General features: G+C 37.7%; 1 protein-coding gene across 2 annotated transcripts in view; it reads right to left on the bottom strand.

Annotated features, from left to right (window-relative positions):
- Positions 1–18,328, bottom strand: part of slc6a6a (solute carrier family 6 member 6a) — a 36,918-nt gene that overhangs the window by 13,619 nt on the left and 4,971 nt on the right. The window contains exons 2-5 of one of the 2 annotated variants that reach the window (XM_022670871.2): positions 16,774–16,995; positions 10,695–10,924; positions 7,871–8,005; positions 297–531 (exon numbers count right to left, since the gene is read on the bottom strand). In XM_022670871.2, the coding sequence (XP_022526592.2) occupies positions 297–531; positions 7,871–8,005; positions 10,695–10,924; positions 16,774–16,811 (638 nt within the window). In that variant the 5' untranslated portion in view covers positions 16,812–16,995. The remainder of the gene's footprint in view (positions 1–296; positions 532–7,870; positions 8,006–10,694; positions 10,925–16,773; positions 16,996–18,328) is intronic. The other variant, XM_022670872.2, reaches the window with a different exon arrangement.

The raw sequence follows: 18,328 nt of genomic DNA, 5'->3' as shown, positions 1-18,328 counted from the left end.
GTAATAAAATATGTATCAAAACACAGGGATTACAATTTAATATATTGTGATATATTGAAATGCTGTAAACGCAGTCAATCAACATGCTCAGAAGAAAGCGTTGAATCCCCAGCTCTGATATATCAGCCAATAGAAGCCTGTGCTGGTCAGAATCACAATAGTATTAAAAAAATTAAATCTTCAAACTTTTAAACGGGTCGATTTGACCCGTAACATAACAGGCGGGATTATGTTCAAAGCCCAGTACACCTATTATCTCTAGCCCACATTAGAACACAGAAGAAAGTGTTACACACTCCCAGAACTCCGTGACGGGCGAGGTGAAGTTGGTGGTGTTGACGGAGAGCCAGAGGGTTTTGTTCTTGCGGATGGTGTCCTCCACGCAGTTCTGTGTGTTCCAGCTGTGCCTGCAGCGAGCCCACGGCAGCTCCCTCTGAAAACACTGCAGCAGGTAATACAGCCCCCACGCCAGGATCACGATGTAGTAGATGTTCAGCAGGGACACGATCACGATTGAGGCATAGCCGATTCCTACAACACACACGCACACACACACATGGACTTTTATTAGGCAGGAATGATATTATTTATAGTTATAGTTACGGGATCCTAAAGCTGTACTCCTGATCCATTCATCTGGGTCTTTGGGAACGAAACAGACAAGAAGATTTTTATTAGAACTTAAAATTAGTTTCTCAGGGGGACGTCTGTAAAAAATATTTCACACTTCTACTGGTGAAGCAGCTTTCTGTTTTTATGCCCCAAAAATATGGAACTCTTTACCAATTAATATTCATCAGGCATCGAGTGTCAAAAGTTTCAAAAGTCAGCTAAAAACGTTCCTTTTTAGATTAGCTTTTTCTAGTTCTGTTCCCCCTATACTTCATTTTTTATGTTTAATGTTTGTGCTGTTCTTATCCTTATTTTATCATTTTTGTTTAAATCTATTTTATTTTATATTTTATTTTAACATAAATGTCTTATTTCCTACTATTTTATGAAATTGTTACTTTTTAATTGTTTTATTTGTTTTATATTACTTTTACATTTTGCTGATTTATTTAATTTTATTGTGAAGCACTTTGAGCTGCATTTTTATGTATGAAAGGTGCTATATAAAGAAAGTTTATTATTATTATTATTACTCAGATATTAAACTCTTGCATCCAGACTGCAAATAAAAAAACAGGAGGACCAGTGAGTTTTTAGGCTTTTTTCTCGTTTAGTAGCTCCTCCATTTCCAATCCCTGTTGTGTTTTTAACATGGATCTCCGTGGAAATGCGCGCCCAAAGTGTAATTACGTAATTATGGTGCGCAGCAGTGGACAAATATCTATTTCATTAAACTTGAGGAGATGAAATTTGAGGAGATGTGCGTCCGGACAGGATTAAAATTACTGGAGGACCACGGAGTTCAGCAAAAAAACAGTAGATAATTCAGCCTGTAATTTTCTCGGAGGACGTCTGAGAAAAACACGTACATGTTCGTTCTGGACGAGAATAAAATCACAGAGTATGAACACCCCCATAAAAGAGAAAATTACCCCACAACCCCCTAAGAAACTAATCCCGTCCAGATAGAGCTAAAATACATATTTTCAGCCTGGATTCACCAGATTCTTTCCAGATTTTTATAAAAGGAAAAATGGATTAAACTGCTTTAAGGAATTATGTTTTTTTTTTATTATTGATATTTTTTTGCATTGTAATAAAGGGTAATTAAACTATATTTTACACATTCTGACACATTTCAGTTGCCAGAGAAACTGAGATTTCTGTAAATTCTGTAAATAAAAAGTGTCACATGGTTTTGTGATCTTATCTTTAAAACGTGATATGTGATTGTACAGAAATGTAACTGCTAAAAAAGCACACTGGTGGGTGGCTAATTAAATACTCATGAAACATAAAGATCACAATGCCTCAAGCCACAAGCCAAACTTCACAAGAATCAACCCACGCTCTATAAAACATCTCTGTGTACATTCACTTCTTTACCAGCAGCAGATACTGTATTTCCACTTGTTACATAAGTAAAAGTACCCAGTCTACACCCTGGTGACCGCCCACTTCTACCAGTTCCAGCTCTCAACACAGCTGAACAAACTCTACTGTCTCTGATATTACTTGAAAAACAAGACCAATAAAATCAGACCATACTGTCTAGAAACCTCTTTTTATCTAATTTAGCACTTTATTTGCAGATCATTGGCTTTTCACCACTGTCAAACAGAAAACTCAAAAACCTTCCATCAGAAGTCACTGGAGCTTTTATTGTAAGTCATTTTGGAGCATTTCTATTGGTCTATTCATCATTACATTTTGACACAATATAAAGAACAAATTATATAAGTTATGTAAGAACTAGTATAGAAAAAAGTGGCAGACTCAACATGGCAAAACACGAGTCCTGCACATTCTAAAGGGGGTTTGGCTAAAACTGAAATAATAATGGATGGCACTATGTTTAATTTGTTTAATTATGTTTAATTTCATGATGTCTCTTAATATAAAACTCTTTAATTATGGCAACTTTTTGACTCTTTGGACCGTTTTTCTGCTCTAGAAATGCGCACTCTCTCCGCTTTTAGACTCTTTGGCCCGTTTTTCTGCGCAAGAAATGCGCACTCTCTCTGCTTTTAGACTCTATGCCCCGTTTTTCTGCGCGCTAGAAATGCGCACCCTCTCCGCTTTTAGACTCTTTTGCCCCGTTTTTCTGCGCTAGAAATGCGCACTCTCTCCGCTTTTAGACTCTTTGCCCCGTTTTTCTGCGCTAGAAATGCGCACTCTCTCCGCTTTTAGACTCTTTTGCCCCGTTTTTCTGCGCAAGAAATGCACACTCTCTCCGCTTTTAGACTCTTTTGCCCCGTTTTTCTGCGCTAGAAATGCGCACTCTCTCCGCTTTTAGACTCTTTGCCCCGTTTTTCTGCGCTAGAAATGCGCACTCTCTCCGCTTTTAGACTCTTTTGCCCCGTTTTTCTGCGCAAGAAATGCACACTCTCTCCGCTTTTAGACTCTTTTGCCCCGTTTTTCTGCGCTAGAAATGCGCACTCTCTCCGCTTTTAGACTCTTTTGCCCCGTTTTTCTGCGCTAGAAATGCGCACCCTCTCCGCTTTTAGGCTCTTTTGCCCCGTTTTTCTGCGCTAGAAATGCGCACTCTCTCCGCTTTTAGACTCTTTGGCCCGTTTTTTCTGCGCAAGAAATGCGCACTCTCTCCGCTTTTAGACTCTTTTGCCCCATTTTTCTGCGCTAGAAATGCGCACTCTCTCCGCTTTTAGACTCTTTGGCCCGTTTTTCTGCGCAAGAAATGCGCACTCTCTCTGCTTTTAGACTCTATGCCCCGTTTTTCTGCGCGCTAGAAATGCGCACCCTCTCCGCTTTTAGACTCTTTTGCCCCGTTTTTCTGCGCTAGAAATGCGCACTCTCTCCGCTTTTAGACTCTTTTGCCCCGTTTTTCTGCGCTAGAAATGCGCACTCTCTCCGCTTTTAGACTCTTTCGCCCCGTTTTTCTGCACTAGAATTGCGCACCCTCTCCGCTTTTAGACTCTTTGGCCCCGTTTTTCTGTGCTAGAAATGCGCACCCTCTCCGACTCTTTGGCCCGTTTCTGACACCTACTGTTCAAACTTTGAATCTCACATTATAAAAACCTGCTTAACAGCGGGCCAACTTTTATTCTATTTTTAAAATACCTCGTGGGCATACTCTTTACCGGAAACCACCACTCACCTGGAGGACTGCATCAGGCACTCTAGCACAGAGTGCCGATCCATATCTGGGCATACATTCACACACACCAGGGTTTTTTTAGGGGCAATTTAGAATATGCAGTCTACCTGATCTCCATGTTTTTGGACTGTGGGAAGAAACCCAGGCAGACATGAGGAGAACATGGAAACTCTACCCGGATAAGGACTTGAACCCAGGACCCCAGCACAGGGAGGCGAAGATACTAACCCCTAAGCCACTGAGCCGACTACAAGCCATACAAGTTTCATACGCCAAGCAACCACAGACAGTTTAGAAATGTGGAGCATTCTGCGAAAACTTTAACTAAGTCAAGCAAACGCATTCCTTAAGCAGGCGACAGAGCTGTTAATAACCAGGCCACAGCTGTGCGATTTATTTTCAGCACCAAGGTCCGCCACGTGTTGGGCACTGGAGTTTCTGGCCTAACGACCTCTAAACATTGTTGTAGTGGTATTCTGAGGTCAAGGGCGGCCAGAAGGCAAAAGGCCAGGTTTAATTACAGCATCACACTCTGCCTGGACACTGCCATTCACAGCGAGCGCTATGACAGCTGCCTCTGTAATCCAAAATGAGAGAGTGTGTGTGAGTGACGCATGAGCTTTAGAGCGTGTTTGAGTGTGTGTGTATGTGTGTGTGTGTGTGTGTGAGGATGTTCAGCTGCTCCAGTTTTTGTTTTTTTTGTTCTATGGTTAAGAGGGCAACAGAATGTTGGGTTTGGAAGAAGTGATGTTTAAATGCACGAACCCACAGCGAAGTGAAAGAGAGACGGTATAAATAGGGAGGTTCAAAAGGGTCCAGTACAGGATTGGGACGAGGCCGCCTGCACAGCCCTGCACATACACACGTACACCTTTTTCCGCAAAGTGTGCACGTATGAGAGTGTATGAAAGTGTTTAACTTAGGGCCTGAGCTACCACCACACAACTTCATCACAAAGGTGTGATAGTTCCCTGAGGTACCAGTTCATGATCAGTTTATATACTGGTATTCCTATGACTTGTGTATATGATGTTTTTGTATATGTAATAAATATAATACGTTATTGTTACCTGTTTAACCCTTTCAGACCTGAATTATCTCCAGTGATAATTCAGGAAAAATGTAAGAATGCTGTGTTTTTTTTTCTGGAATGCACAGAAAAGAAGACTCTAATATTCTACTATAAAATCTATATAGCAAATAATTCCAATTAGCTAAAATATTTAATAGTTTTGGGGTTTTTATGTCCATCACATTGGAAGCCTGTGTGTAATATTTTATATTTCATATTAACTTTTGTTTTATTTCATGAACCATCCCTAAACAGTAAAAACATGATTTAAAAGTGTTCTAACTCACATTAAATTTGTAAAAAAAATTAGCTGTTACTTTCCCATAATGGCTCCAGTACTAACTTTTTACTAGCTGTTTTTCTTGTGTTTTTTTAGTGCAGAGGGCGAGGCCAAGTTACTGTTTCATTGGTTTATAAACATGTTAATAGTGTTAATAGTGTTATATATGCAACAAAACATTAAAAAAATATAGAAAAAACATACATGATGTCCATTGTCCATGTAACGTCTGCAGGGTCTGAAAGGGTTAAGGAGGCGTGTCCATGTGAGATACAGTATGTTCAGCTGTGAGAGGGTTTTAATGCACTGATAAAGGGACAAAACTAAAAATATCTTCACAGAGATTAAACAGGCTTTTAACAACCCATCAGCCCGGCCACGCCCATTTTTATGATTTCCCATAACTCAGCATCCTCTCTCTGTCTCTCTCGTCTGTCTCCCTGCCTCTCTCGCCTGTCTCTCTCTCACTTTCTCCCTCTCACTGTGCAAACAGATCAGCTCCCATTGTCAGATGTATCTTAGTCATCACTGGCTGCTGTTGCCATGGCGATGGAGATTCCATCATGTCCGAATATGAAGCTGACTAGTGGAGTTTGGGCATTAGTCAGCCTCTGTGTGTGTGTGTGTGTGTGTGTGTGTGTGTGTGGTGGCAGAGAATAGGACCTATGTGTGTCAGGATTAGGATTGTATATTATTTTATGTACTCACACATATATCATATATACATGTGTGTGTGTGTGTGTGTGTTAGAGTATATATATGTCAGGATCAGGTTTGTATTATACTGTACGTACTCAGATGTGTGTGTGTGTGTGTGTGTGTATGTGTGTGTGTGTGTTTTAAGAGGGAGTGAGACAGATCATTGTACAGACAGTGAGCCCCAGGACTCAGAGTGCTCTCACTAAAGAGAGAACAGCGTCTTCTGCTGTTGCCTGGCAACCTCTGGACCAATAACACGGCTCAGGCGGCTCGGGCACCGAAAGCAGGTCATACTCAAGAACGTGAGCCTCACAAAGCTAAAGAGATATCTGACCACCAAAATCGGCCAATTACTGACCTCCCTAAGCCTTCTTTAACATACACACTCGCCCCCATCAGCAACTGTATATGAATGCACATTATTATGAGCATATTTTAATATTTCATTGTTTAAATAAGTGTAAAAAACAATGCACCTAAAGCATTGTTGTTCCTTCCTATCAAAAAAGAAAATCTATCAGAACTAAAACAGCCTAGGAAAATAGATTCAGTATATTTAGGTCTAGTCCCAATTCTCTTTTTTACTCCTACCTCATGTTTTCGAGTTTAACCCTTTTATTTAGTACAGAGTTATATAGGGAGAGGGCAAAATCCTCCTCTAAGAATTGGCGCAATCATTTACAAGCACTTTATCAATACAGATATTTAGCTATAGCATCGGAAAGCGCTAAAGTTCAGCAACCTAGCTGCTGCTGCTGGCTAACTAGTTCAATCTAAGGGCTTTATTGTATGTCTTCAAAAAGGGGGCAGGTGGTATAGCAATTATTTATTTCAATTATTATCAATTCCTTAATCTTCTGTGATGAAAACTGATATTAGCTTTTATTTGCTTTTATTTTTATTTAGCTCTCCAATCCACCTTAAATGCTGCACCATTTTTAATACATCTGGGCAAAAAAACATGAGGTCCTAGCATGATATTAATGCAGGGGATTGTAAACAATGTTAAGAATTATTGATCATTGATTTGATGATTGACACTGAATAGATTCACTCAGTAAGTTGACTCTACATTCAACTCTAAGCGTCTGAACACCACAGAGATCACATGATTATTCACAAAATATCAGCGTTTAAAAGTTTAAATGTTTAAATGTGTAACAGCTTTTAAATGCCTTATTTTCTAAGTTTTAAATATATACATTATTATGTGAAACCCAAATAAAGGTAAACCTAGTTTTAAACCATTTCTTTGCCATCTGTAGTTTGATTTTTAGTAGGGAAAACATTGAAAATCAGATTTCTTTTTAAACGAATATTTTTTTAGGCCATATTACCCATCACCCAGCTCTAGTAAAAGGTAAATTGATTAATTGATTAATTAAGAATCAAACTAAAATAGGGTGATAGTCACATAATTACTATTGTTACATTAAATAATTACTGGAAAGTGATTGATTGCATTCTTTTGTATATTTAAGTATGTAAAAATGCAACACAGAAATGCAGAGAGTGTCTGAAAAAAGAGAAAAAAAAATACTAAGCAAACCTACATATTTAAAACAAAAAACACAATGCATTTTTGTTCTGTAGGTCAGTTGTAAGTAGGATATGATAAATGACATACATACTGTACATTCTGCACACAATAAACAAATAAATCTTCGTTAAATGTTCCATATTTTTAGATTTCCATATATGTTAACATCACAAATGGTTAAAATATCGTACGTATCTCTGCTCTCTGCTCTCTGCTGTGGTTTGAGCTCTGAAATGATCTAATCGTCAGTCTGCAGGTTGATTGGGCTGTTCTGGTGGCCGTGAGCATGAAATTTAATTCATGTAATATTTGGAACAGCGGCTATGAGCTCATCTTTGATCTGCTGAGGCTGAGCGGGCAGCATCCGGGCCAGTGTTAATACAGGAAATGATTTCTGATCTCCAGTGTTTCACAGTCGACCTATTTTATAAAACGCCGTATCAAAACGGGCCTGAAATCTCACGGACCATTGACTTGTTTCTCCCTCTGTCTCTCCCTCTCTTATTTCAGATTTCTGCTCGTACAGAATGTCTCTTTAGATCTTCTTCTCACCAGTGAAGATGGGGCAGAGCTTCTCCCAGCAGGTGATTCCTCCCTCTGAGGTGAACTGGCCCAGCGCCACCTCCAAGAAGAAGACGGGAAGCCCTCCGCCAAACAGGAAGATGAAATAGGGGATGAGAAATGCACCTGAGAAAAAAAAGAGAGAGAGAGAGAGACATTGTGACATTATCAATATACAGTAGCAACTGCCATGAAAAGATGTATATATATATATATATATTTTTTTTTTTTATATATGTACACATATAAATATATGAGGAAATCTCGATAACAATAAGGATTTTTAGTTCTTACATATCTTGTTATATTTGTAAACAAACAGCACCATTTAAAGCAATACCCAAGATTTGTTACCTTTAAATTTAATATATATTTTTTACTAATATTAAGCAGCCCCAGTCTCGATTATCCCATTTTCAAAAATCGCATTAAAACATTAATTCCATTAATCAAATTAATTGGATTAACCTTCTATTCCTAATAGAATTATACTATCGTAAATTAAAATATATATATCATTGAAAAGTTACTTCATTTCAGTAATTTAGTTCAAAACGTGTAATTTATATTAAATAAATGTATTACATTTTAAGCATTTATTTTTTTTTATTGTTGATGATTATGGCTTACAGGCAACCAAATCCCAAAAAATAGTGTCTCAGAAAATCATAATATTATGATGATCATGATATTATGATAAGACGAACTGGTACTTTTGGCAGTGTGGGCAGTGTGCCAAGTCCTGCTGGAAAATGAAATCCAGACCTTTGAACTTGATAAAACACAGTGGATCAACACCAGCAGATGACATGTCTCTTTATCCAAACCTTCACTGATTGGTGGAAACTTCACACTAGACCTCGAGCAGTTTGGACTGTGTGTCTCTCCACTCTTCCTCCAGACTTTGATCCCTTGATTTACTTTAAATGAAATGTAAAATTTACTGATGATCAGTGATGGTTTGGAGAGACACGTCATCTGCTGGTGTTGATCCACTGTGTTTTATTATCAAGTCTAAAGTCGTCAGTGCAGTTTTGTTTTCCCACAAAATCTTACAGCACTTCATGCTTCCCTCTGCTGAAAACAACTTTTATGGAGATGCAGATTTCATTTTCCAGCAGGACTTGGCACACTGCCCACACTGCTAAAAGTACCAATTGGTCTTATATAATATTCTAATTTCCTAAAACACAGATTTTTGGGTTTTCATTGGCTGTAAGCCATAATCATCAACAATAAAAGAAATAAACGCTTAAAGTAGATCACTCTGTGTGTAATATATCTATATGATATATTAGTTTCACATTTTGTAAGGGTGGAAGGGTCATTTTTCTGAGGCCAGCGGTTAAACCAGTGCAGGGCTTATAGAAAAACATACTGGTGGTGAAGGAGTAAGAGTGTTATAACACACAGAACAGCTAGAATAGTCTGCCCTTGACTCTTATGTGGAAAGAATGAACACTTTTTGGGTCATATTTATACCACATGATTTAAAACGGCCTCGGCTACATAAGCTTTATTTACCAAAACAGAGCAAGTACTGTGTCACTGCTACAAAGAGTCACCTTTGCTATTCTTATACCATGATGGGTCATGCTAAGCACACACACACACACACACACATATACACACACAGTAGATTTCTCTCTCTGTGAAAATCAGATGGAATATCATTGTAACATATAGCATCAGTGTTTATTATGTTCTTGATCCTTGTTTTAATATCAAATATATTAAATTAAGTATTGCAGTGTTGCTCTTGTAAGAAACGCTTGTTTCACCACAATAACTGTAACTTTATAGGACCACGGTTCTCAAAGCAAAGTCCAAAAATCCCCAAGCCTCTGTGATGTTCAGCCAGGGGCTCTGGAATCGTATTATTTTATTCAGAGCCAATAAAAACTTTAACATGAGCCAAAAGATACATAATATGAGATATGTAACAATATTGCTAGGCTCATCTCTATGAGTAAGAATGTTGACTACAACAGTGTGAGAACAGTGACAGAAGACGAACTATAATTTCTATTATGGTTTTATAAAAAATAAAAAATTGACATGAAGATAAAATGTATAATAACGTTTATAAAAATATATATATATATTATTGTTTAAATGCAATGCAAAATGAAAATTACACTTTTTTACCATTTGAACAGCACTTATTCACATACAAACACACACACACACACACCAGTGAAAAGTGGCAGCCAATCGCACACAGCATACTCTCAACCGGAAACAACCGTACATCGGGTACCTAGGTGATGACCCAGGATAGAGTGCCAAACCATATTTGGGCATACAGTTATACACACATTTACACACATTCACACTTAAGAACAATTTAGAGTATCCTCAAATAATGCAAAGCCAAAAAGTTCATATTCATAAAGTTTTAAGAGTTCAGAAATCAAAATTTGGTGGAATAACGCTGGTTTTTAATCACAGTTTTTTTTATGCATCTTGGCATCATGTTCTCCTCCACCAGTCTTACACACTGCTTTTGGATAACTTTATGCTGTAACACTCCTGGTGCAAAAATTCAAGCAGTTCAGCTTGATTTGATGGTTTGATGGCTTGTGATCATCCATCTTCCTCTTGATTATATTCCAGAGGTTTTCACTTTGGTAAAATCAAAGAAACTCATCATTTTTAAGTGGTCTTACATTTTTTTACGGAGCTGTATATAATATTATACTGTATCTGCTTATGTTAAAGTGTGCTGAGCAGTGTCTGTGACTGTAATGTATCTTTAAAAATGTATAAAAATATAAAATTGAATATTAATATACAATAATAATAGTACACTCACCTCCGCCATTCTTGTAGCAGAGGTAGGGGAAACGCCAGACGTTGCCTAAACCTACGAATCCCCCGGCCACCGAGAGCAGGAAGTCCAGCTTGCTGGCCCACTTCTCCCTCTGTGGAGGCTTCCCCTCGGCCTCATCCTCCGGCCGGGTGCCTGGACTTTTACCTGGGGATGGCTTCAGAGTGTCCTTATGGAAATCCTTCAGACACTGCAGCTTCTCTTTCTGTGCCATACTGAAGAGAGAGAGGGAGAGAGAACACACACTTCAGCTGAGAACACACACATTTATCATCAGTGTGAGAGAGTGTGTGTCTGTGTAGGGCTTTTACTACTACCATAAAACATTACCTAACATCACCTCCATACACACACACGAATAAACAGTGTGTGACAGTGTTTCAACATAGATATCTTGAAGGTCATCTCCGACACTTACCTACATACTAGGGGTGTGCCATATATTAGTGTAGGCAATAAAATCGCACTATATTGAACGATATTATACCCTGAAATATGGTGCCACCCACCCCTAATTATCACATCAGGGTACTTTTTAGATGTTTTTAGCAAAATAAAATATCTACTGTACAGTATCATTTATTTTACTTTATTTTATTTTATTTTATCCTGTATATATGGATTATTAGCATTATTAGTATCATGACATTCTGGTCCATTGACTTCTGTTAGAAATCTGATAAAATTCTTGTATTTTTAATATCTCAGTTAGTGGTGTGCCATATCATATTGTACTCATTAATTTAATTTCATTTTCATTTTGTTGCAGTAGTATATTCTTGAAAAAAAATTTTTAATTCAGTGTTTTCCATAAAAAAAACATGATAATATTTTAGGGTCATATCGCCCACCCTTATTACATACTCACACATACAGTGGGTATATATATATATATATATATATATATATATATATATATATATATATATATATATATATATATCTCAGGGGATTTCTATATATATATATATATAATATAATATATATAATTTCAGGTCTTTTCTAGTGGTCCATTCATTATTCCACGTAAGGATGTATTAACATAGGAAATGTGGGCTGATGTCATTATCAGATGTGTTTCATGTACTTAAAAACGTAGACCAGGAATCAGGAACACTGAAGAAGGAACATTGTTCTGGATTAATAAATGCAATTATTTAATACCCTGTGTAGTATTTCTATAGACTATATTTCTATATATTCATAAATTGTGGTAAAATGAACAACATGCCTGAGGCCCCCCTCCTCCTTCTTCTAATCTAACATCCTATAAATTCCATTCCTACCTTTCTCACGTGTTCACAGTGTTTTCGCAACCCACCACCACCACCCCTCACATCCCTGTAACTCCACTGCCATATAAATCTCAATATAACTCTTTCGATCACAAAGCAGGAGCCACTTGAACTGCAGCCCAAGTTCTCCTCCGCTCCAACAGTCTCCTCCCATATTATCATGCACTGAAGGCATATTTAGTGAAATAGTTCAGTAAAACATAAACATTAAATAATGAGGCATCCTTCTTTGAACTATACAGAAGAAGCAGAGGCTGTAGTGAAGTGAACCCATATTAAACGTGATGGATAGACGGCAAAAAAAAAAAACTACACCACACCAAAGAAGAAAGTTCAGGAGTTCAGAAGTGACACGGCTTAGTCACCAAAGATCGACTGATGCACTGGCAGGGGGGATTGGGGGTCTTAAGGCAGGGGGTATGTGACCGTAGTGGCCATGTGGAATGGGGTCAGAGGTTGGAGATGTGTGTGGTGGGCAGGGTATTTCAGCTGATGGATGGTGTGTTGAAGAAGTGTAGTAGGTTGGGTGGGCGTGGCATTCTCCACAGTTTGGAGTCAGAGGTCCTGAGCTATTGTTAGTGAGGCATGTGTATTAGCTGACGTAGATGTAGATAAATTTCTACTTGAGTGACTCGTCTAAAGTGCATGAGATAAAGAGAGAGAGAGAGGTTGACCTGTTTTTTGGACATACTAAACGTGAAATGATGCTACTCGACAATGTTCATCTGCATCAGCATCAGTTCAAAAAGAGGCGGGGTCTGAATTTATAGAATTCGGCCTTGTAAATTGGGGTGAAAATGGAATAAAGAAAATGCAGAAAAAAAAGAAAAAGTGCTGATGTTCTGAATGTTCATAACTGAAGACCAGAGTAATACTGAAGTAACACAATCAAATACAGTTTACTTTTAATCAAATTATACGGATATACTGATAAAGTAGGTACAAAGTTAAGCACACACAGAAAAATATATACTTTTATCTTTTATTATTCTGCCTATATACCAAGTATACTATTATAGTTATCATATATTTTTCAGAACAGTAATTGATTGCTTAAAAAATTTGTTAATACATAATAATAATATGTAATACAGATGGGGATTTATCCTAGTTTTGGACTATACAACATTTTGAATGGAGATTTTACATTGAAAGGAAAATACAGTCTACTAATAAGCTTAATCCCTGCCCCGGAACCAAAACTGATTTATGGATCCTGGAGTCCCCAGGTGGCACAACTGTCTAAGTGTTGGCCCTACAGTTGCCCAGTTTAGTCTGAACAATACCCAAGCCATCAACAGCTGGGGAACATAACAGGCCTCAGTCTCTCTGGGTGGTAAGGATGACCCTCGCTCTCAGACAATCCAGGCCAATGTGGGAGTCTAACATCATGTTATCTAACATCAGAACGGTCAGTTAGTGTTCTCCTCCAAGCGTGTTCAGCTGTCCAGCGATGTTGTTCCAGTGGCAGTTTAAAAACATTCCCCAGTGTTACATTACGCGGAAGATGTTTGGTGGGGGGAGACCTCACACTCTATTTTTATTTACCATAATGCTTTGGAAGTGCTATGAAAACAGGATAACCAAACAGTGGGTCTCTGATCGTAATAACAAGGGCCTGGCGGGGGGCTTTAGCACCCCCACTCTGGTGAATCCAGTTCAGCTGAAAGTTACTTTGCATCCAGGACTCTAAACATGCGCATTTGTTTATGGTGTTAACAGGCAGGCTTTGTCTTTTGGGGCAGCCGGGAGTGACTAAAGCACAGCAGTTGTGTAAACAGAAGGAAAGGGTCAGACAGTATTGATCAGGGTGCTGAGGCAGGTGGCTGAAGATAACATGACCAGGAACACTTCGTATAGTTAAACAATAGAGGGGTGCTTAGTGAGTTAAATATAAAATTGTATATAGTATGTTACCTATATGAGTTTCTTTGATTTGACCCTGGTTTTTAATCAGTTTTTATGCATCTTGGCATCATGTTCTCCTCCACCAGTCTTACACACTGCTTTTGGATAACTTTATGCTGCTTTACTCCTGGTGCAAAAATTCAAGCAGTTCAGTTTAGTTTGATGGCTTGTGATCATCCATCTTCTTCTTGATTATATTCCAGAGGTTTTCAATTTGGTTAAATCAAAGAAACTCATCATTTTTAAGTGCTCTCTTATTTTTTTCCAGAGCTGTAAGCACAAAAAACTCTCCAGTCAGTTTTTTGTCTGATTCTTGTGTCCAGATTTAAGATATCAAATCAAGGATTTTAACTTGACTCAAGTCTTACCTCGAAGATTTGGAAAGAATTTGAGATTTTAAGATTACTTATTTTACTAAATCTCTTTAAGGAAAATTATCTTACCCCATTAGAGGATTATTATGCTTAATAAAAGCAAATACCTCTTAGTTTATTAGTTTTTTTGTTTTTTTATATTAACAGGAAAGCAAGCTCTAAAAAAAGTCTTGCTAAATCCTTTTGTCTCAGGGGTTCGAAATGCAATGTTTATGGTGGGTTGCCAAAGTGCCAAAAAGACAAAATGTTAAGGAGGTTAATTAAAAAAAAATATTTTAAAAAAATCAAACATAAAATTGATAACATTGCAATATTGTTTTAATTAAATATTTACGTAAGTTAAAAGGGAAACTGCCGTGTAATAAGTAATGTATTAATATGTAATAACTTCCTCATAGACCAACTTTGAAACACAGGCTACACTTTCTCACACAGGACACATTTCCACGAATAATCCTGCTGTGTTTAGTCTCAGTTTGGTTGGTTGGTTCCTCTCCTGCCATGTTGATGTCTATGAAATGTTTTGGGTAACCTGAAGCAAAGTCAGATAAAAGTATTTCTGTAGGAACAACAAAGGGAGATGGGGGAGGGGAAGCTTTAAGGATCAGGGCTTTAGAGCTAAACAGCAGAGAATTAAGTGTTAATTAAACACCTGCATACAAATAAAGGTACTAGAAGGATCTTTGAATGATTTTGTTCCATAAAAAAACGTAAAAGTGGTTCTTCTACATGAGGGGTCGGCATTTGAGTTTAGCCGCGGGCCAGATATTTTCCAAGCCATTATGTGGCAAAAAAAAATGTGTAATGGGATGGAGCTCTACAGACTAGTAGCTCTCCAGCCCAGAGGGTTGTTGAACCCAATTGCAGAACAGTTGATCTCAACAGTCCAATACACTAACACTGTCCTGGCTAGTGAATTGGACTGCCCTTATAAGGAGATAGGGAGCCTGAGAACGGGCAGAAAAACGAGCGCAACAGAGAGAGAGATGGGGGAGGAATGTAAACAAAAGCTCACCAGATACGCATTTTTTTTTTCATTATCGTTAATTATAGTTTAAATAACTTCACAGGCCAGATGTTTTATGCTTGCAGACCACATCTGGCCTGTGGACCGCCTATTGCCGACCCCTGTTTTACACTGATATATTTAGAACTGTGTTTTAAGGAACCTATAAACAGTTTTGACACAGGATATGAGAATGAATAATATTTAAATTTAAATAAAGCACATTTATTTCATGTAAAGATTTTTAACAGTTTAAGAGACTTCACTCGCATACTGTTTTACAATGAAAAACAGTGCAGGTCATGACTTCTAAATGCTAATATACACTTTAAAATACACTATACATTTATTGAGGAAGATCAATGTGGCCTGCTTTGGTAAACAGAAGGGTACAGGAGGTAGTGGTGTAAAAGTGACTGGGCTTAAGAACCTCCAGCTCAGACGAGTCCAGAGAGAGTGTATGATAGCAGTCGAATAAGAGGGGTTTATTGATTTGATATTGCGGGAAAAGAACTGGCCTCTAGCTAAATCCCTCTACCGTGGGAAGGTGTGAGTAAAGAGAGAGAGAGAGAAACAGAGAAAAAGAGAGTTTTACAAGCTATAATCCAACAGTGAACAGAGGGCAATGCAGTTAAACGAGAAATGCACATTTTAGACTGGGGTTCAGTTCCTGTTCTGGGTGACATTAATACTGTGTATATATATTTAATTAATCAGCGTTTCTTCCTGTGTGTCAGTGTTAAGCAATGTGTCCAAACATGTTCATCGTTTTAGTTTAGCTTAGTTTTGTTATTGCTTTATAAATGCATTATTTTTGAATGTTCATGAAAGCCCATATGTAGATACTTTTCATGTAAATAAAAAAAAAAAAAAAATTACCTGAAAGATTGGTTGAAGCGAGAAAGATGTGGTTTGAGGTATTTGATTGGGACTGGAATTATTAATGTATTATTCGCTAAATTGATTCTCTGAATAATTGGCAAATTTATACAAAGACAAGCTTGATGCAATCATATACTATATATTTTCTAAATCAGATAAACATCAGCACATAAAGATCATGATACATGCAAGGCAAATGCAATGGGTTCATTCTGAATATTAGATGTTATAGAGGTTGTTTGGATGATGGAGGGTTGTGGCTCTTTGCTGATTAAGGAGAATACAAGAAGATTTAGGAGATTTAGCGGGGTTAGAAGGGTTAGTTCAGATTAGCAACAGAAAAGAACCAGAAGAGAGAGAGAGAGTCCAGGGCAATAAATTGTAGCACCACAGAAAAACCTGCTGATTATCCACCAAAAACCCTGAAAAGAGCAACCCCTGGAAAAAATCATGTTGCCTGAAGTGTTGCAGAAGATGCTGCAGAATCCTGCAGCCCCACAGAAACTCCAGCAGTTAGCCAGCGTGCTAACCGTGCAAGAGAAGCCCGTCCCCGCAACCAGCCAGATGAACGAGGGGCGGAGGAGGCAGCAGAGACTTACTCAGAGGTGGTGAGCTGGTGGTGGCTGATGTTCGGCATATTGGCCTGGTTTAAACTGTGCGAGAGCGAGGCTGAAAATGTTGAACACGGTGAGGCTAATCCAGGGCAGGGAAACTGTTCACTCTGTTCGGTTCTGTGAGGACTTCAGAAGACTCAAAGCCAGCAATTCAGCAGAACACTTCTGGACTTTTTTCAAAGGAGGAACGGTATAATCCAATCGGTTCTGAGAATTAGAGTTGGGTCACAGAGTTAGAAGAAACAAAACTTGTCAAAAGAATTTAGCTTAGTGCAGCTTGAATCGAGGCATCGGCCCTTCACTAACCCTTTAAAGCACTGTGGACACTAAAAGTGGGATAAAATATCGATATTGTGATATACTGCATTGTTTTTGTCAAATATCAATATTTTTATTCATTTGTATTGAAACAAACCCCCAGGTTTGACCTACTAAAGTTACTGCTCCATTACTCCATGTGGTGGCGCTAATCAAATGCTGTGAAACTGACACCAATAAATCCATAATTCCTATTATTTGCTTTATTATTTAGGAGTATTTATCTTCTTAAGTACATCAGATGCTGTGAAGTATCGTAGAGAATTGTCTTGCAATATATTGAGTTGACTATTAAATATTTGAACAGGGTTTATTAAAAAAATTATGGCAAAAAAGCGACACGAAATATAATGGATTGGAGTGCATTTTTATTACATTAAAATTAAAATGATTGAATAAATAAACTATAAATAAAAATAAGTACATACTAAAAAACAGCGGTCTAAAAAATCTGTGTTGCATTTAAATCATTTTTAAAAAGTGAAAATATTTATTATTAATACTATAAATCTATAAATCTATAAATTGTCTGTATTTTTGGTGTTTCCAATAAAGTCTAAGCAAACTCTAATCAAAGTTTAAAGGTTTGTTTTATTAAAAGAAAATTGTGTAAACTTCAACTGTGATTCAGAGGATGTAGATTGTTCAGGTTTATGAAGGTTTCCTGGGAACTGTATAAAATGTGGCACACAGGAAGTGATGTAAGAACTGTACTCCTTCAGGACTCAAATTAAGAAAACGTTCCAGGCTGCTACTGTTATTAAATGTAAAAATTCTACTTTAATATATGTGCTAGCTAGCTAGCTATTCAACTCACAATACAATTCTTTACTTTAATGGTTTGTGATCTGTTCAGTAAATCAGTAAATCTGTAAAACATTTTATTTTGAAAAGAGATTCTCTGTGCGAGCCTGAAAGAGTTAATCCGAGTTTTTTAACTGATCTATCGCTTTAATCTTCTGAAAAACATTCTGCTTCCAGCAAACGACAGGAACGACAGGCCACGGCCTGAATAACAAGAAAAGAAATGACATAAAAGAGAGGTGAGGTGCCAGTATGCCCTTCATCCAGAAATAGACTCTCTCAGCTGTCATACAGCTATTCTCTAATTTCCCATGATGGGCTTTCATATAGTCTTCAGCTTGTGTTCAGGTTCTACAATACATTTTACAGTATTTTCCTAGTAGTAATAGTATATGAATAGTTTCCTCAGAAAAATCTT

The sequence above is a fragment of the Astyanax mexicanus genome, chromosome 12, assembly GCF_023375975.1.
Source record: "Astyanax mexicanus isolate ESR-SI-001 chromosome 12, AstMex3_surface, whole genome shotgun sequence".
NCBI lineage: Eukaryota > Metazoa > Chordata > Actinopteri > Characiformes > Acestrorhamphidae > Astyanax > Astyanax mexicanus.
Note: the sequence above shows the minus strand (reverse complement) of the source record. Positions and strands in the feature narration are given on the sequence as shown.